This window comes from Pristis pectinata, chromosome 6 (assembly GCF_009764475.1).
Source record: "Pristis pectinata isolate sPriPec2 chromosome 6, sPriPec2.1.pri, whole genome shotgun sequence".
Classification (NCBI taxonomy): domain Eukaryota; kingdom Metazoa; phylum Chordata; class Chondrichthyes; order Rhinopristiformes; family Pristidae; genus Pristis; species Pristis pectinata.
Genome location: NC_067410.1, coordinates 81,890,541 through 81,911,884, shown reverse-complemented (window position 1 = coordinate 81,911,884; position 21,344 = coordinate 81,890,541). Strand labels below are relative to the sequence as shown.

The window sequence follows — 21,344 nt, the reverse complement described above, 5'->3', positions numbered from 1 at the left end:
ATCAAACTCCCTTTCGTGTTCCTCTCTTTCCCTCTGGTCCCTCCTCTTTTTCGCTCTCCTCCCTCTCTTCCCCTCCTGTCCCATGCCCTCCATTCTGTCTTGCCTCCTCACTCTCTTCTCTCTCCCCCTCACACTCTCCACCCTACTATCTCCACCTTCACATCTTCCCTACCTCCTCCTTGTGCTGCAGCAGCAGCAGCTAACAAGCGGAATTTGATTAGGTCAAGGTATGGCTTAGCCAGCTGTCAAAGTTGTCTACTGACTTGTTCAAGCTTGCCAGGATTACTCTGATGTAGGCTCACCTCTAACCACAAAGTACTAACAATTGTCTTTCAGTAACTCCAGGACAAATACTGTGTCGGAGTTCTTTGATTCAGGACTGGTTGGGACTCAAATCTTTAAAATGCAGGTCTCTAGGCTGCTAAAATCATACAAGAAATAGGGCATCCTTAAAAATGGGCAGTCAATTTCCCATTTAGACATGGGGTAAATCATTTCATAAGGGGCTGTTAACAATCTTGAGAGCAGTAGGGTATTTTCCCTGAGCCCCAATTCCAGCAGACTTTGCCTTCATGATCTCCACTTCTAAATGCTCCATTTTTTCTTATCTTCCCTCCTGCTAATGTGGTTCCCAGATGTGGCCTCCAATCTCACCAAGTCTTTTCTCCCTGTCCTCTCAACTCTTCAGATTTTCATCAGATACTTCCAATCTACCATCAGTCAGAGGTGAAACTAAGTCAGTGAAGGTTGGTGTCACATATAGTAAGAAGGTGCCCAAGCATTCAGTACAAATGGGTAAAATATTGCAGAAAGTGTACACAACTGCAACAGTAAGAAATATAAGATATCTCTGCTATTAACTCTTCAAATCTACCTTCTGATTTTGTATCCATTGACCTTTCCTATCTCCCCATATCTTACTCCACCACCACCCCTGTGCCTTTGACATTGGCCTCCGATCTCCTCCAATTTCCTTCTGTTTTCCGCTTCCTGGTTACAATCTGGTGAAGGCTTTTCCACCTGACATTCTGCTAGCCTCTCAAATTGGCCGCCTATAGCCGGGAAAGAAAAATATTATTAATCAAGTCCTGCTTCTCCTTCATGTTTCCCAATTCCAAACTGCACCTCATCACTCCACTCCTTCCTTGAAAGTATTGCGACCCACTTATCAGTAAATATTTAACTTTAATATTATGTTGGAAAACCAGTAGATGAGAAGAAATTAATGTTTAGGCAGAACATCCACAATATACAATTTATTTTGCAAATTTTACTGCCTACCTGCTGATGTTCCAGAGCTGCTAGACACTCAACGAGATGCCCATTTTCTGTCTCTTGTTTCTTCAATGCAGCAGTCAATGCATCCACCTTAAACTGGATAAAAATGGTTTCTCTTTCCATAATACCAAAATAATTAACATGCAAATGTTGACCTTATTAAATAACTGATTTCTTATTCCTAATTCTGCATCCAGCAAAACTCAAATCTCTCAACTGAACTGTATTTTACACCTTTAAGATCATCATAATTAGTTGAAAACATGAGAGTCCAGCTGCATGGAGTTTTTAGGTTCAATGCAGGCCATCAAGGTGGTTGAATATTTTCTGGATCACAGATGTCAGATGGTAACCCCACAGCCAGTTGCAGTTCAGGGTAGAAAGTGATGGCCACTTGGTAGGGTGGGAAGAGGTAGGCTGAGGAGTCTGTGAGGATGACATACTTGGAATGCTGATGGGATAGCACCTTGGAGGGTAGCCCTGAACCTCAAGAGAGAAAACAAACACCTGAAATAAACTGGTGATTAATAACTGCTATTCCACCGTCAGCTCATTAGTGAAAATAGGGAACACCATGTGAATGACTAGTTTAAGTTTTTAACATATTTTTAAAGATAGATAATCAGCAAATGGCAAACTAGCCGCACTGTTTAAAAGACAATGAAATAGCTCTCTACAAAGTTTGCAAGTTTACTTCTGTGACAATCATTCAAATGCTTGTCACATAAGTTTTTCAAATGTTAATGGCAATGAATAATCATGTAGCTTTTGTAACGATGCAAACTTAATGTCCAGACAGCAAAATCTAACAGTCTTCTTCAGTAAGATAAACAAAAGAAAAATTGGAACAGTGGCAATCTCAAGCATGCTGTGTGGTACATATCTGTGTTAGCTATTTCAATGTTCTATTTGGTCTAAATCCTTTCAGAGATGTTGTAACCCTTTTTTGAAACATTGACAGCAAACAAAGAACTTGTATGATATTCTAAGCCATGGAACCAGTTGGAACTGATGAGGATGGATTAACCATTGCTCCCTTATTGAGCTAGTGATCCTCCTAAAACTTAAGTAGCACCATGGAACAGCATTTAAAGCAGACTTTTTTGTTGTTTCTATGGGCATCAATTGCTGCTTCTATTGCTGCTGCATTCCAACATTTAGTAAGCCCAATGTAGCATGCTTAAAGTCAGCCATCTTTTGCTGAACAAGGATTGCTTAAGAATACCTTAGCATTGTGTTTGTGCTCCACCAATTTTCCATACTTCCTCCTTTACTCCTTGATATATGCAAGGTGAATTTTAAGGTCAACAGCGACGGGTGGACAGTGTTACTGCAGTTAGTTCTGTTGTCTCAGCTCCAGCAACCACATTCAATCCTGACCTTAGGTGCCGTCTGTGTGGAGTTTGCACTTTTTCCCTGTGACTGTATGGGTTTCTCCCAGGTGCTCCAGTTTCTTCTTGCATCCCAAAAGATGTGTTGGTTCATGAGTTAATTGGATACGGTAAATTACCCCCAGTATAGGTGGATAGTAACAGAAGCAGGGTGGAGTTGAAGGGCATGTGAAAGAAAAGGATGCAGAGGAGATTGCTGGATGATGCCTACAATAGAATGTTTCTGTTACGAGGAGAGACTGGAAAGTCTGGATTTGTTTTTGATGAAACAGAGGCTGATGAGGTATCTGATAGAGGTATACAAAATTTTGAGAGACAAAGTTAGGATAGATAGGAAGACACTTTTCCCATGGCAGAGGTATCTAAGACTGGAGGGCACAGGTGTTGGGTGAGGAGTAAGTAGTTTAAAAGGGATCTGAAGAAGAATATTTTCATTCAGAAGATAGTTGCAATCTGGAACACAATGTATGAGAAGGTGGTGGAGACAGGTACTCTCACAACATTTTAAAAAAACACCTGGACCAGCATTTGCATCGTCAAGGCATAATAGGTATAACCATGTGCTAGTAAATGGGATTAGTGCAGATATATATTTGATGGTAAGCAAGGAGATGGTAAGCCAAAAGGCCTGATTCTGTGTTGTATGGCTTCTATGACTCTGAAAGGGTACAAAGCAATAGTTGAGGAATGGGATTTTCTGAGAACTGACATAGACTTGACAGGCCTAACGGCAACTGCCTATGCTTTCAGGAAATATGAATATGAAATATCTGCCTCTGGTTGCCTCAAGTAGTTTTACCACAAATGATACAGAATACATTCTGTACAATTTCACACTCCCGATGTGCCTCAGTAAATTTATTTTTCCTTCAACAGAATACATATTTTTTATTTGCTAATTCAGCATGAGTATGGAGCAAGGAAATATCTTTATAAGAAAGCTTCAAGCCCATTGAATCACTTTTGAATTTAATGATTGGAATTATATAGGAAAATAGCATTTGAGACAATTCACTGACCTTAGTGAGTTGAATGACCAATAAATCTTTAGTTTGGTGATATTGTTGAAAGAGAAATGTTGAGAGAAATGCTGCCAATGGATCTTTAACAACTTAAACAAGCAACAGTAGGCCAAAGCTCAACAGGCTGAATGGTTCCTTCTATCCTGTATGATTCAGTGATTGGGTCTTTTTTCATCTAAAAGATGGCAACTCCCAAAATACAGCTCTTCATCAGAAATACAGCTTCTAATTTATGCTTTGGGTTTGGAATAAGACTTGAAGCCATCAACATTGACTGACAAAAAGTAAGATTTCCTCAATGGGAATACTAAAAATGATGGTTTTCTTTTGTGCCCTGTGTAACTACTTTAGAGTTTTAGTGTGCATACGGGTTAGGAAGTTGTGGGCATGCTATGTTGGCACCGGAAGCATGCCGACACTTGCGGGTTGCCCCCAGAACACTCTACACAAAAGATGCATTTCACTGTGTGTTTTGATGTACATGTGACTAATAAAGATATCTTAAATCTTAATCTTAGTTCTTACAAGTAAGATGTGCTGTTACTTGCTATATAAATAAACTCAACAAACTGAACATCCGTGAGGCATTGTGGACAGCAGCAGAAATATGTGCTGCCACAACGTACAACCTCATGACCCAGCATATTCCTTTCTACCATTACTATAAAGACAAGTGATCAACCTAGGTTCCATGAGGAGTGCAAAGGGTCTTGCTGCAAGCAACATGATGCGTACCTAAAAATGGTGAGGTGCCAGCCTAGTGAAACTGTAGTACAGGACTACTTGTGTGCTAAACAGCATGTAATACACAGAGATAAGTGATCTCACAACCAATGGATTAAATCTTCTGCAAACCTACCACATTTAGTCATAAAGAGGGTGCAGAAGTATTCACCAGTATGTTGGCTGGATTGGAGTGTATTGGCTTTAAGGAGAGGTTGGACAAATTTGGATTGTTTTCTCTAGAACTTCAGAAGCTGAGACATGACTTAATAGTATATAAAATTATGAAAGGCATAGATAGGGTATGTAAAGTCAAAGCCTTTTTCTCAGGGTGGAAATGTCAAATACCAGAGGGATAGGTTTAAGTTGAGGGGGGGAAAGTTTAGAAGAGATTTGCGAGGCAAGCTTTTTACACAGTGAGTGGTAGGTTCCTAGAACACGCTGTCAGGGGAGGTGGTAAAAGCAGATATGATAGCAATGTTTAAGAGGCATTTAGACAGACACATGAACAGGCAGGGAATAGAGGGATATGGACTATATGCAGGCAAATGGGATCAGTTTAATTTGGCATCATGGTTGGCACAGACATGGTGGACCAAAGGGCCTGTTCCTGTGGTGTCCTTTTCTATGTTCTATGTGTGGTGGTGGACAAATAAACAACTAATGGGAAAAGGAAATTCAAAGAATATCCACATCCTCATCAGAGGCTGGACCATATGTGTGAGTATGAAAGAAAAGGCTGTACCATATTCAGTGAGAAGTGCCGAAGAGATGATTTATCTCGGCTTGCTCCTGAGATTTCCCCCATCATAGCACTCAACTTCTAGCTAATTTGACTTACTCTATGAGATATCAAGAAAAGGCTGGGAGCACTGGATGTAGTAAAAACTGTGGAGCTAAACAACATCCTGGCGAGTGTGTGAAGACCTGCATTCCTGAACTACCTACATCTACAGCCAAGTGTTCCAGTAGTTGTAAGTTAGTTTTGGCATCTACCCGACAATGTGGAGAATTCTCCAGTTATGTATGGCCCATTCACTAAAAGCAGGACAAATCCAATCTGGCTAACTGCCACTCAACCAGTCTACTCTCAATCATCAAAGTGATAGAAGCTATTGTCAACAGTACCATCCAGAAGCACCTACTCACCAATAACCTGCTCACTGAGCTTTGGACCACTTAGACCAAACCAAACATGGACCAAAGAAGTGAATTCTAGGGAAGTGGTGAGAGAGACTGCCCTTAATATCAAGGCAGTATTTGACTGAGTGCAGCATCAAGGTAGCCTGATAAAAATGGGCATCAAAGGGAAAACTCTCCAATGGTTGGAGTTAAACCTCTCACAAAAGAAGATAGTTGTGGTTGTTGGAAATCATTCAGCCCAGCTCTAGGATACCACTGCAGGCATTCCTCAGCACAGGGTCCTAAACCCAACCATCTTCAGTTGTTTCATCAATTATCTCCCTACCATGATAAGATCAGAAATAGGATGTTTGTTGGTGACTGCATAAAGTTGAATTCCATTTGCCACTCCTCAGAAACAGCCCATGCTTGCATACAGCAAGATCTAGATTACATTCAGGCATGAGTTGATAGGTGGCAAGTAACATTCATACCAGAAAAGTGCCAGACAGAATCTTATCATCTACTCTGGGATTCAATGTCATTAGCATTGCCGAGTTCCTCATCATCAATATCCTCAGGGACAGCATTAACCAGAAACACAAGTGGACCAGCCACATAACTACCACGGCCACAAGATCAGGTCAGAAGCTGGGTACCCTCTGGTGAGTGACTCGCACCTGATACTGAAAGGCTTTCTACAGGGCACAAGTATGGAGGATGATGAAACACTGTCCATTTACCTGGATAAATGCAGTGCCAATAACTGCATTCTTGACAGTATCCAGACAAAGCTGCCTGCTTGATAGGCACCCTATCAACTAGTCTAAATGCAGTACACAGTGGCTACAGTGTGTACCATCTGCAAAATACACTGCAGTTACTCACCCAGGCTACTCTGACACAACCTCCCAAATCTGCAGTCTCTACCATGAAGAAGGACTAGACAGGAAGTGCATGGGTCCATGTAGGTTCTACTCCCAGTCACACACAATCCTAACTTGGAATATATCACAGTTCCTCTACTGTTGCTGGATCTAAATCCAGATCTAAACCATGCTCTGAAGAGCAACTAGGGATGGTAATAAATGCTGGCCTTGCCAGTAATGCCCAGGTCCCAAAAATGAATATTAAAAATCATGAATTTCATTTTTACTGAGTAAAGCACCACTACAAAGTTCAAATCATATTTTCTGAATGTCTCTTGAAAATTTGAAGCAGCAAATTTCAAGTTCTCAGGAAGATAATACCCCACCCACCCCAGACATTCCCTCTTCTCCCCCCTCCCATCGGGCAGAAGATACAAAAGCCTGAAAGCACATACCACCAGGCTCAAGATCAGCTTCTATCCTGCTGTTATAGGACTATTGAATGGCTCCCTCGTATGATAAGATGGTCCCTTGACCTCACAATCTACATCGTTATGGCCTTGCACCTTATTGTTGACCCACACTATACTTTCTCTGTGACTGTAACACTTTATTCTGCATTCTGTTATTGTTTTACCTTGTACTACCTCAATCCATTGTTGTAATGAAATGATCTGTTATGGATGGTAAGCAAGTCAAGTTGTTCACTGTATCTTGGTACATCTGACAATAATAAACCAATTTACCAATAATATAAATTGTAAATTGCTGCTGATGCCAAATGAATGGATACCTTGACAAATTCCAGTAATTCCTTACTATTATAGTAAATTTTTTACCATAACTTTGTCCAATTTCCCACAAACTCTCAGCACTAACCTAATAGGTAATTTCAATGCCTTGTGTGCTACCTAATAGAATTTTATTGCGGCATATCAACTTGCTCCATAGTTCTCAAGGGTAGCAAAACTATTTCTGGATCCTCCTGTCATATAACATGCCAAAGGACAGAGGCACCTAGACAACCACACTGCCAACCAATATCATGCAATGCTCCCGAAAAATTCCATCATGTATGTAGTGGGCTACTTGTACATATTTTGGCCTTCACAATAAATACAAACACTGCTTTGACAATACTTATAGGAAACCTACAGGATTGGGTACCAGCCTGTCAGCATTCTGAAACGGCAACAAGTGGATGCCATAAAAATAAAGGACATGCCCCACACCACAGCCCTCTGTCAAGCCTCCCGCCACTGTATCACAGCTTGATCGCAACCCTAAATATGTCCACCAGCACATCAGTTTTGACAACCATTCATCCACCTGATTCTGCCCTTGACTGCTTCACCAGCAATGACTGCAACCTTCCCTGCACATTCCCTTTCTCAATCGTCCTCCTAGGTCTGATGCAGAAAATTTGCAATGGCCTCTGCAAAACACCAGTTTCCAGGCCAGTGTATTTCAAGATGTACAAGATTGATACCAAGTAATCTATCAATACTGTACCTGGTTCTCAGTCACTTGTTTCTGAAGTATCTTCTTCTCCTTTGTAATATTATCAATTATGTTATTTGCCTGGTGGGAAACCAAACAAAGATTAATTTTGGCATACCACAGCAGAGGATATGCAATATTTAAATGAAGATAACAGGTTCCACAAAGGAATAGTCACGTTTATACATTCATTAAAATCAAAATGGTTGAGTTCAAGACAAGCCAGGTTTATATTTCAGATTTGTAACTTTTAATTTGTCAGCAAACCAAAACTCATCTATTTTGAGGGGTAAAATCTCAGCTGTTTATACTTCAACAAAACCACAATATTACTGGTCATGTTTAGGTTGGCAGACTGTTACTAGCTGGGTGCCACATGGACTAGTTCTGGTCCCTCAGCTATTTACAATGTATATTAATGGCTTAAATGAAAAGCAAGAGTGTAGCATATCCATGTTTTCTGATAATACAAAGCTACATTGGAAAGTCAGCAATGAGCAAGATGCAAAAGGGTTTCAGATGATTGGTTGAATGTACAAGAAGGTAGAAATTAAGTATAAAGTGTGAAATTATACACTATGGGAGGAAAACTGTAAAAATAAAACAGATTTCAAACAGAGAGAAACTTAAGTTTAGGATATGGAGGGACCCTGATATGATGCTTCATGAGACACAGAACGTGCACATGGCACAACAGTAAACAATTAAGAAAGCAAATAGTATATTAGTCTTCACTGCAAAGGGGTTAGAGTACAAAACGAAGAATTGCTGAAATCGCTCAAAGCTTTGTTGAGACCTCATATGGAGTACAATGTTTCCCTGTTGAAATTGTTTATAAGGAAGGAAATAGTTCTTGGAGTCACTAAATTAATTTCTCAGATGAAGAGGTTGAGGAAAGATTTAGTAATATTGGCCTAAAGTAACTAGAATTTAGAACAATAAGAGGTGATCTCATTGGATACACATAATTTTGAGAGGGATTATCTGAGTACATTCTGTTAGATCTAATTTGTGGATAATTGTCTCAGGAGACAAAGATTGGCCACTTAGAACTGAGATGAAGAGAAATTTCTTTACTCAAAGGGTTGTAAATCTTTGGAACCCTCCACCTCTAAGTTATGGATGCTCAGTCACAGGATATGGTCAAGGCTGAAATCCTATGAGTATTCAAAAAGCTATGGAGTTTGATCTTATTGAAGAGCAGAGTGATGCCATAATTTTGAATGGAGAAACCTGTTCCATCTAGAACTCAAAAAAAATTCTTTTCAGTTAGTTAACTTCCTTGGGAATAATATAAATATTTTTAACATTAAAATAAATTTCACAATCTTGGCAAATTACAGCATCAGTATTAACAATATCTACCACTAGAAGGATTTATCTCCACTCTGCTGTTGACTCCTGTCTTATAGCATACCTGGTCTATTTGGGTTTCTTTTTCCTGTTTAATGTGTTCACATTCATTAACAGAAGTCTTTAAATTCTCTTTCAGATTGGTAATTTCAGACTCAAGAAGCTTCTGTTGTGTTATTGTCTTTTTTTCCACTGTTTCAAATTTCTGCTGTGCCTCCATATACTCTACTCTTAGAGCTTCTCTATATTGCAATAAAAAAGAAAAAACAAAAACATCTTATAAGATACAGATAAATAGTAAAACTGTATTTCTTTAAATTACACTAGTGGATCTATTGTAACATGCTTACAGATAAAGTAAAGGTATCCCTCACCTACAGCCACTAGATCAACAAATAAATCTATGCTTCTTGGCACAATTAAATACGAAGCTTTCCACACAAAATGTCATATCCCATTATTGCCAAGTTACCTCTCTCAATATTCAAACACCTCCAGCCAAGGTTTTTTGGATTCTTCCAATCAATCCCCCTCCTACCCAAATGACAGGGATTCCTCAATGCTCTAATATGCATAGGAAGTATACCCAATATGCCCAATGTTGATGTTTCTAATGCCACTCCAAAACTTTAGAGATCCATCTTCTAAAACCACGAAATTAGAAGACTGAAAAACACTATGATGCTGAAGGAACTCAGCAGGCCAGGCAGCATCCGTGGAGAAAAGCAGGCGGTCAATGCTTCGGGTCAGGACCCTTCCTCAGGACTGAAGATAGGAAAAGGGGAAGCCCAATACATAGGAGAGAAAAGCAGAGCAGTGACAGGTGGACAAAAGAGGGGAGGTGGGGTGGGCACAAGGTGGTGATGCAGGTAAGAGATAGTGATGGGCAGGTGCGGGGGAGGAGGAGAGAGCAGATCCACTGGGGGATGGGTCAAAGGTAAAGAGAGAAAGGAAAAAAAGGGGAGAAAAAAAAGAGTTAGGCTAGGAAAGGGAAGAAGAGAAGAAGCATGGTGGGGGGGGATGTTTGAGGAAGGGGGGGGATTACTTAAAGTGGGAGAATTCCCTTTCCTAGCCTCTCTCTTTTTTCCTCCCCTCTTTTTCCTTTCTCTCTTTACCTTTGACCCATTCCCCAGTAGATCTGCTCTCACCTCCTACCCCATACCTGCCTATCAATATCTCTTACCTGCATCTACCTATCACCACCTTGTGCCCACCCCGTCTCCCCTCTTTTGTCCACCTATCACTGCTCTGCTTTTCCCTCCTATATATTGGGCTTCCCCTTTTCCTATCTTTAGTCCTGAGGAAGGCCTCTGACCCGAAGCGTTGACCGCCTGCTTTTCTCCATGGATGCTGACTGGCCTGCTGAGTTCCTCCAGCATCAGACTGCATTGGTATTCTCAAATCATCCTCTCCAGTATTCCTGGAAGTGTTAAAGGGATTGTTTGACATAGGACATCCATCAAGAATTATGTGGAAAGCAGCCATTAACACAAATGAGAACCAGCCTTCAAAACAAAACTGTTCACAATGTTACATCCATTGATACTTTGATACTGAAGCCAGCATTGACCGTGAGACATGCTGGTTTTGCCATGTCTCAGGGTTAATGCTGGTTTTGCACGGGAGATGAATATTTATGTTAATTAGCTCAAATTGAAACTCTCAGGATAAGATCAGGGAAGATATTAAGTTGTGTCACTTAATACATAATATAAGGCATTTTCCTGTCACTTAAAGCATCATTAAATAAAACAAAATTCTGTCAATCATTATCTGGGGTGTTTGTATATCCAGGGAGCCATCTATAATGCTGTGATAAAAGAACTATGTTTTGAGTGTCTGTGGTTTTATGCTCAGAACGCTTCCAACCATCCACAGGTGTTTGAATATTCAAAGGTGTCTTATCAGCTGAGGCGTGCTCTTAATACAAATATGTAATTCTATAAAGTTGCTTGTCTACAGCCAAAATGTTGAGGTAAACGATGTAATTATGACCATTGAAATTGCATTTAATCATCTGCTGTTATCTTTGAGCTTAAGAAGTATAAAACCTCAATATACTTTAAGTTTAGTGAAATTCTACAGAAACGTTGACAATTCTTTTCCTCCCACAGATGCTGGTCAACCAACTGACTTCCTCCAGCAGATTGTTGCTCCACACTTACATCACCTTTTGTCAAAATTGTTTCCACCCTCTCTCCTGAATGCTCTGGATCTGGTTGGCAAGTCATGTCCCCTTGTTCTCACTCCCCACTACTGGAAAAAGTGTTTATGTAATTCTTCCTCATAATCTAATCCTTGGGAGCTCAGGAACAGCACTGAGAATTTTTGCAAAACTCCTTTCAAGCACTGTTTTTTTAAACCCTGGGGTTAAAAGAATCAGATTCTTCAGAAGTTTTTAGCATTATGCTATTGCTGTGTCCTTGCTTATGTTAACTTTAGTGGGTCTGCCCTCATACATACCACCATCCCTCTTACCCATAACCCATGCTTACTAAACTACAATAGGTCCTATATATTCAATGCTTCTATTTTAAAACTCCTCTCATGACCCCCACCTCTTTATACAGTATCTTACTTTCATCCAACCCCATAGCTCTTCAATATATCGGAGGTTCTCCAGTGTCTGTCCTCTTGATAATCCCAGAACTTAATCCCTCCACCTTTGTCAGCACAGCCTTCAGCTACCAAGGCTCTGAGCCCTCTAAATTTCTCCATCTCTTTGCTTTCTTTCTATGCAGACTCCTTAACACCCATTCCTTTGACAAAGTATTTGATCATTGGTCCTAATATCATCTTACATGACTTAGTAAGAAATTTTGTTCAATAATCATCCTGTAAAGAGCCTTGGGACATAATATATCAGTGAACACATTATACAAATTTAAGTTGTTGTTGTTTCATTTTCCAAGAAAGTCAAATATATTATCTTCATCACCTACTATGAAGATCAAAATCATATATGCTATTTCTTTATCGTTATCTGCCTATATCCCATGTCTAGTTTTAAAGAGCATGTTATGCAAAACTATCCCTTTCTTTCAAAATAACTGTAAAAACATTGTATTAAACTTGATATCACTTGTAAGTTTAATTTCATGTTTCTTTTGTATTCTTTTGTTGTTTTGTATCTTTCTTAATTCCCTGAATTTGCAACTTTTTTTTGCACTTTTAAATTATTTCATTTAATTTTGTTCTTTCTCATCTTCTTTGCCTGATATGGATAGTTTGTAAGTAGAGCTTTGTAAGTCTTCTGGATACAGTGGTTCAGATTGAGATCATGACGATAGATCAAAGATCTACTACTCACAACTCTTTTTTTAACTGTTGCTTTTCATTTACTGCACACTGTAGCTCTGCTGAAAAACTTGCTCTAGCTGCATCCAGTAATAGTTCCTGTTCATACAACTTTTCTTTCATTTTTTCCTGTTCACCCTTTTATTGGAAGAAACAAAGAAAATTTACCGATTGGCAACATTATCAATTTAAATTTGTTGAGTCATAACATTAAACAATAACAGCGGTTAGAGTGACGCTATTACAGCGCCAGCGATCGGGGTTTGATTCCCGTCACTGTCTGTAAGGAGTTTGTACATTCTCCCGTGTCTGCGTGGGTTTCCTCCGGGTGCTCCGGTTTCCTCCCACATTGCAAAAAAATGTATGGGTAGGTTAATTTGGGTTTAAAATAGGCAGCGCGGACTCGTTGGGCCGGAAGGGCCTGTTACCTTGCTGTAAATTTTTTAAAAATCTTTAAATATCATAATATAGAGAAAACAGAATACACAATTTTTGTGACTGACCATTCTGCAACACCTTCTACCTACAAATAGTTTTTATTTTACAAATAAATTACAAAAGTAGAGCCAAGTTTAGTAATATAGAAATTCTTGTAAATCTAAACACAGATCAAACTGAAACTATTTTAGTCCTTTAAGAGCCCTCTGCAGTTTTCAATAGGTCAACACACCATAATCTTCCATATATCACAGAGCAGGTTGACAGAACCACATCGTTTCATTCTGCCCTTACGGTCTGATTATAGGGAAAGCAATTCTACAAATGAACCTACGACTTTTGCTACTTTTGCTTCATCACTTCTGAAGTCCTGTGAGGGACCACAGGACGCCACCTGTTAAGCATCAAAGTGCTGCCCCCTTGCAATATTATCCTTAGATTTCACATATGTTGATAACTGATTCTATTTTAATTGACCTGTACACCGCTACAAGATTGGATGCCTGCTTGTCCAACATTATTAGATGAGCTACAATTCCTCTGGCTAAATATTAAAAAGACTGAAGCAACATCTTTCTGTCCTATAAACAACCGTATAGCCTCTCCATAATGTTAAACCTTTCTTTCTTCATTGTAAGCTGAACGAAACTGATTTGAAACCCAGCTCCACACCTTTGCCAAGACTGCCTACTTCCACCTATATAATAATTACTTGGCTCCATTGATAACAATGTCATCACCAAACATGATTACTCTAATACACTCCTGATGTGGTTTCTTATTCCCTGGGTGCTTCCAAACAGTGCTACCCACATTCTATCTCATACTGTCCCATTTGGCTGTCTCTCTCTTATTGTTTAAGTCCTACCCTGGCCAAGAAGGTCCCTATTTTTGAACAGTTCTATAACCCCTCTACAAGTTGCTTACTCCTCCAATTCTGGCCTCTTGGCAAAACTGATAACTGCGCTTTCAGCACTTATGCCCCACATCTGGAGCATCCTCCTTCAAGATGTCTTAAAACACTTCAAATGTTCCATCAGATGCGCAAGTTGCTATGTTATTGTACATATATACTCTTAAACCCCTCTACTTCTTCCCTTTCCTCAAAACTCAGATGACTAAAAAGAATATAAGAACAAAAGAAACCTAAATAATATTCATTAAACCTAATCCACGTTATATATATTGCTGTTAAGTTTTATCTTATGTGCCTAAATTATTGTAAGAAGTCTTTGTGGTGACTCACCAAACACTTTATGAAAACTTGTGTTCACTACATTTATTAAAAATATATTTATCTATGTAACTGTCCTGATGAAGGGTCTGGACCCGAAATGTCGACTGTTTATTTCCCTCCATAGATGCTGCCTGACCTGCTGAGTTCCTCCAGCACTTTGTGTGTGTTACCTATCTAACTGTTCATCTCTTCAAGAATTTCTATTCTATTGCATTTTTCAAATTTCAGATAAAAATATTTATTGTAATATATGAACAAATTTAGAAAACAAAGTCAGCACAGCACAGTAGTGATACAACAGTAGACTTAGAGTTGAAACAACCTCTAATTCTAAAATTTCTAACCTTTAAAGATGCTTGATGTTCTGTTAAAAGCTTGGCATTCTCCACAGATAAAGAGCGCAGTGTGCCACTCAGTTCAGTACACTGTGCATCTAGCTGGTCATTCAAAGCCTGTGATAAGAAACATAAAATCCTATTGCACACTAGTTCATGTCACATATACTTAATGAAAGTTGAGATGTGTTTGAATGATCCAAGTAGAAAAATACAGGGAGATGTGGAAAAAAAGTAAGAATTTCCATTATGAAAGACATCCTAACCTGCAATTTTTCTACTACATCCTTCAGTAATGCAATCTCACTTTGAAGGTTGGCATTTTCTTCCTGTTGGTTCTTTAACATCAGTTGTGTTTTCTGAAGGAATACACACAAATCAGAATAGCTATGACTGAGACAAACAAATGCACAAGATGTTTTTTTGAAAACTTACCTTGCCTTCATCAGCCAACTGGGAAATAATGGACTCTTTAGCATCTAGAAATTGTCAGAGAAAGACTATTAAATGCTAAAAGATTGACATTTTGACTAAGCATTTTAAAAGCAACACCACCATCACTGGCCTTTTCTAAAAATTCACACACTATGACACTGCTTATTTGAAATAGCACAGCATTTGGGAAACAATCTAGAAAGATTTGCATAAGATTGTTGACAATATAATCTACTGTGCTTTGTTTTAAAAGGAAGAATTTAACCAAAGCCATTCTGATAGCTCTGTCTGAGGATGGGTAAGACATCCAAAACTCTCCTCTTGAATGTTACTTAGACCTGCAAACGCTCCTAATTGGCATCAGCTAAGAATTGGATCTTCAACATGGTGTTCTTCTCTATAGTACCATACTGCTTATTGTCATTACTGTTGTCCATAATATCCACGGTAAACATAAATGGAATTTAAGCGCAGTATACATAAATTTTCAGAAGATGTTTTAAAGATTAAGTTATTTGGTGAAGAAGAAATGTGTTAGGTTTAATGGATATCATTAGAATTTATATTCCCGTTAATCAACTGAGTTTTGAGGAGGAAAGGGAAGTAGTAGGATTTAAATAAGTTATAATACAACTTTATTTAAATAATGCATTAAATGTACCAATGTCTCCTAAGATGGTTTGCAGAAAGACACTCCAGCTATGAGGCATGAATATTGAAGGCACAGAGGTAAATCATTATCACCAACATTAGGGAAAAAGGAAATCAATGTCTCCTGGATAGATTAGAGAGAGATTGTTTGCCAATAATTTACAAAAATTAAAGGAATAAAAGTGCAGTGGCCCGCATCCACTTTCTCTGCTATCTAGGCTAACTTGTTTCTCTTTTCCTCAGTTCTGATGAAGGGTCCCTGACCTGAAACATTAACCATTTTTCTTCCTACAGAATCACAAAATGACAATTACTTCATGTGCACATTCAACACTCTTCAGTTACAACCAAGTTTGAGTGTGCTTTGCTCATTAAAAATAAATATGAACCCTCCGCTAGAGCTGTTGGGGAGGGTTTAAACTAATTTGGCAGGGGAATGGGAACCCAAGTGATAGGTCAGAGGATGGGGCAATTGGTGTACAGGTTGATGCAGTGTGTAGAGAGACAGTGTGGAATGATAGGCAGTTGATAGGGCAAAACTGGAGTTAGTTGGATGGGTTGAAGTGTTCCTATTTTAATGCAAGAAGTATCAGGAACGTGGGTGACGAACTTAGAGCATGGGTCAGTACATGGAACTATGACGTTGTGGCCTTTACAAAGACTTGGCTGTCACAAGGGCAGGAATGGCTGCTGGATGTTCCGAGGTTTAGATTTTTCAAAAGGGACAGGGAGCGAGGTAAAAGAGGTGGGACAGTGGCATTGCTGATCAGGGATAATATCACAGCTGCAGAAAGGGAAGATGTCCTGGAGGGATCATCTACTAAGTCAGTGTGGGTGGAGGTCAGAAACAGGAAGGGAGCAATCACTCCATTGAAAACATTCTATAGACCCCCCAATAGCAACAGAGACACTGAGGAACAAATTAGGAGGCACATTTTGGAATGGTGCAGAAATAACAGGGTTGTTATCATGAATGATTTCAACTTCCCTAATATCGATTGGCACCTCCTTAGTGCAAAATGTTTGGATGGGGCGGAATTTATTAGGTGTGTCCAGGAAGGATTCCTGACACAATATGTAGACAGGCCGACTGGAGTAGAGGCCATTCTGGATCTGGTACTAGGCAATGAACCTGGTCAGGTGTCAGATCTTTCAGTGGGTGAGCATTTCGAGACAGTGACCACAACTCCCCGACCTTTACCCTTGCTTTGGAGACGGATAGAAGCAGACGGTATGGGCAAGTATTTAATTGGGGGAGGGGGAATTATGATGCTTCTAGGCAGGTACTTGGGAGTGTAAATTGGGAGCAGATGTACTCAGGGAAATGCACAATGGAAATATGAAGGTTGTCTAGAGATCACTTGCAGGATTAAGGAAAACCCCAAGGCATTCTACTTGTATATGAAGAACAGGAGGATGACTAGGACCGATTAAGGATAGAGGAGGAAACATGTGCCTGGGGTCGGAGGAGGTAGGGGAAATGAATACTTTGCTTCAGTATTCACCTGTGAGAGAGACATTGACGTTTGCGAGGACAGCGTAAAACAGGCCAATAAGCTAGAACATGTTGATGTTAAGAAGGAGGATGTGCTTGAACTTTTGAAAAACATTAGGATAGATAAGTCCCCGGTACCAGAGGGGATATATCCCAGGATACTACAGGAAACAAAGGAAGAGATTTCTGAAACCTTGGCGATGATCTTTGCATCCTCACTGGCCACAGGAGTAGTACCAGATGATTCAAGGGAGGCAAATGTTATTCCTTTATTCAAGGAAGGGAGTAGGAATAACCCTGGGAATTATAGACTTCAGTGGTGAGCAAATTATTGGAAAAGATTCTTAAGGACAAGATTTATGAGCATTTGGAGAAGCATAGGCTGATTAGGGATAATCAGCATAGCTTTGTGAGGGGCAGGTCGTGCCTCATGAGCCTGATTGAATTCTTTGAGGATGTGACAAAACGCATTTATGAGAGCAGAGCAGTGGATGTGGTGTACATGGACTTTAATAAAGCATTTGATAAGGTTCCCCATGATAGGCTCATTCAGAAGGTCGGGAGGTATGGGATCCAGGGAAAATTTGGCTGTGTGGATTCAGAATAGAAGGCAAAGGGTGGTTGTAGATGGAGCATATTCTGCCTGGAGGTCAGTGACCAGTGTTCCACAGGGATCTGCCCTGGGACCCTGCTCTTTGTGATTTTTATAAATGACTTGGGTGAGGAAGTGCAAGGGTGGGTTAGTAAGTTTGCAGATGACACAAAAGTTGGTGGTGTTGTGGATAGTGTAGAAGGCTGTCGAGGGTTACAATGGGACATTGATAGGATGCAATGCTGAACTGAGAAGTGGCAGATGGAGTTCAACCTGGGAAAGTATGAAGTGATTCATTTTGGAAGGTCGAATTTGAAGGCAAAATACAGGGTTAATGGCAGGATTCTTAGCAGTGTGGAGAAACAGAGGGACCTTCGGGTCCAAGTTCATAGATCCCTCAAAGTTGCTGCGTAAGTTGATAGGGTTGTTAAGGAGGCATATAGTGTGTTGGCCTTCATTAGTCAGAGATTGAGTTCATGAGCCACGAGGTAATGTTGCAGCTCTATAAAACCCTGGTTAGACCACACTTAGAATATTGTGTTCAGTTCTGGTCGCCTCACTAGATGAAATATGTGGAAGCTTTAGAAAGAGTGCAGAGATTTACCGGGTGCTACTTGGATTGAAGAGCATGTCTTATGAGGATGGATTGAGCGAGCTGGGGCTTTTCACTTTGGAGTAAGGGAGAATGAGAGATGACCCGATAGAGGTGTACATGATGATAAGAAGCATAGATCGAGTGGACAGTCAGAGACTTCTTCCCAGGGCCAAAGTGGCTAACACAAGGGGGTATAATTTTAAGGTGATTGGGGGAAACTATGGGGGGATATCAGAGGTAAATTTTTTTTTACACACAGAGTGGTGGGTGCGTGGAACGCGCTGCCAGGGGTGTTGGTAGAGGCAGATACATTAGGGACATTTAAGAGACTCTTAGATAGGCACATGGATGATAGAAAAATGGAGGGCTATGTTGGACGGAATGGTTAGATTGATCTTAGAGTAGGTTAAAAGGTTGGCACAACATCGTAGGCCAAAGGGCCTGTACTGTGCTGTAATGTTCTATGTTCTATGTTCTATGAAGATGATCTTTGAAACATAAACACTTATAAGTGGCAATCAAGACAGAAGCATTATTCACCTTGCATGCTGTAAAACAAAGGTCAGGTTTACTAAAAAGTGAATTTGTTTTCAGTCTTTCTTGTTTAAACACAGTTGGCAACACAATTTTTCTGTTTTATAACATCCAAATGATTGTGATTTGGATTTTTCACATAACAACGTTCTTTATATGGGCAAGTCAAAAGTACTCTACCGAGAGAATGGATATGAATGGCTGGTTCTGTGCAAACCTAAGATTCAGAAACTAGAATCCTCATCTCCACTTGATGAATCTGTCTGGAATGGGATTTAAAATTGTAATTTTCTCAGTAGCAGGATTGATCCAAGGCTCATTTTCTCAAAAACATATTGCTAGTACCATGCTACTTAAAAGAAATAAAACACCTTTGTGCATTTTCAGGTCATTCTAAAATATGCTACAACCAATGGAGAATTTTTTTAAATTCCAGTTACTGTTATTTAGTCAGACATGGCAGTCAATTTACATAACACAACAATATCATAAACTATGACTCTAAAAGTGTAACATTGGTTCTCAATACCTGATTCTATTTTTAGCTGTTTTTGAATTTTCTCCAAATCACTTGTTTTCTGCTGCTCTTGTTGCAATCTCTCCTGAGTCAACTGCTCATTCTTTCTGAGTGCAAGGCTATCCTGTTGTAGCACCTTGACCTAAGTGAGGACACACTAAAATCAGCAACCATACATCTTGCACGTATTACAAACAATGAAGAAAAGCTTTATCTTGCCTGGCTGGGTAGTAATCTGGAGCAGTCACTTGTAGAACCCATTCAATCTTTGTAACAAATACAATAAAAATCAAATGAGTGCTACGATAGGCAATTGATCCCCTACTTCAGTTTACTGCACAGGCAGAAAATTTGAATGGCCATTCTGAAGGCATTAGCACCTGTAGAAGGCCCTGTGAATATAAAGTAGAGTGACTCAAAGAAAAATAGGTGTGCAAAATTGGATAGCTCCTGAGAACAGGCACAGAGAGTGCAACAGCTGCATCAGGCACTGTTGGATATTCTACAACGTATAACCTGGAAGACACTGAAGAATGACAAAACACAGGAAAGAATGGCTTTACAGTTTTCCATCTCTGGACAGGAGATCTTATTTAAGGAGGTGCAAAATAAAAACAGGAGCTCAGTATCCACTAGGGGCCAGAAAGTCTGACAGAAAAAAAGAATATAAAGACTGTGAGCAGATGGAAATCACAGTCAATGTCAGGAATCAAGGTCTAACCAACTGGATGTGGTGCAGAAATAAGTTCAATGACTTCACATGCATTTTCAAGGTCATTAAATGCATCTTAATACCAGATCCCACCAACTGCACAACTAGCCTCAGTCACTGCATAATGTACCATCAATTTCATCTGCCCCTTTCTTGTTTTTTCCCTTGTTTGCTTCCACCTATCACCCACCTGCCTCTGCCTCCCCACTCCACCCCTACCCTCACTCCTCCTCAGTGCACCTATCACCTACCAGCCCATCTTACCCCTCCCCCTCTCCTCCTTATAGCGAAAATCTTCCCTCCCCATTCTCAGTCCTGACGCAGGGTCTCAACAATTCCTTCTCCCCTACAGATGCTGCTTGGTCCGCTGAGGTCCTCCAGCAATTTGTTTTTTGCTCCAGATTCCAGCACCTGCAGTTTCCATAATGGTACAATGGAACTGGCTTGTTAGGCCATTCAGGGACATTTAATAGTCAACCAAATGGATTGTGTATTTTACATGACGTATTGGTCAGATTGGGTAAGGATGGCAGGTTTTTGCATCTTTAGTGACACATATGGGTTTTTAACAACAATTGGGAGCTTTTGTGGTCATCTTTACGAAGATTAGTTGTTGTTTTTCCAATTCCCTGATTATTAACTGAATTTAAATTCCACATCCACCATGGTGGGATTTGAACTTCGTCCCTGGTTCATCCAGGAAGCTGTATACTATCCTAGTGGTTAAACTACTGGGTCGCAACTGGGGTTGCTGTCTGGATACCATGAATACTATGTATGGTCAGATACCAGCTGGGCAATGAGGGAGTAGTATGCCTTTCCATTACAGTAAATTTTAGAATTGATAATGTGGAACTGCAAAATGATATATATGCAGTCAATGGCATGGAGAAGTGCACAATCCTTGTGAAACTGCACCCATTCTCCCAGCTGCTTTATCATAAGAGGGGGAAACATAGTGAGCTCTCATATAATAAAAAGTTCTGTGGCCTACCTTAAGCAACAGTGAATTGGAAAGAACGAGATTTGGAAACATCCCCAGTTCTAGCCTGGATGGAACCACAGACATAAGAATAAATTGCCATTGTTGACTTGACAGCATTGTCAATCCAATCTTTGCCATGCTATAAAGTGGCACTTGTGGCTGAAGTAGGTGGTAAATTTCATTGTGAATGTCTGTATTGAAGCACAGATGCTGAGTTATGTAGTCAACGCAATATAACACAATGGGTAGTATGCCGACAGGTA

At 39.9% G+C, this 21,344-nt stretch overlaps 1 protein-coding gene across 1 annotated transcript in view; it reads right to left on the bottom strand.

The window, feature by feature from the left end:
• The window catches only part of ccdc150 (coiled-coil domain containing 150), a 72,135-nt gene that overhangs the window by 35,049 nt on the left and 15,742 nt on the right, over positions 1–21,344 (bottom strand). The window contains exons 6-13 of the mRNA XM_052018618.1: positions 19,397–19,526; positions 15,001–15,044; positions 14,832–14,924; positions 14,575–14,682; positions 12,569–12,693; positions 9,323–9,500; positions 7,918–7,986; positions 1,282–1,374 (exon numbers count right to left, since the gene is read on the bottom strand). Of these exons, the coding sequence (XP_051874578.1) occupies positions 1,282–1,374; positions 7,918–7,986; positions 9,323–9,500; positions 12,569–12,693; positions 14,575–14,682; positions 14,832–14,924; positions 15,001–15,044; positions 19,397–19,526 (840 nt within the window). The remainder of the gene's footprint in view (positions 1–1,281; positions 1,375–7,917; positions 7,987–9,322; positions 9,501–12,568; positions 12,694–14,574; positions 14,683–14,831; positions 14,925–15,000; positions 15,045–19,396; positions 19,527–21,344) is intronic.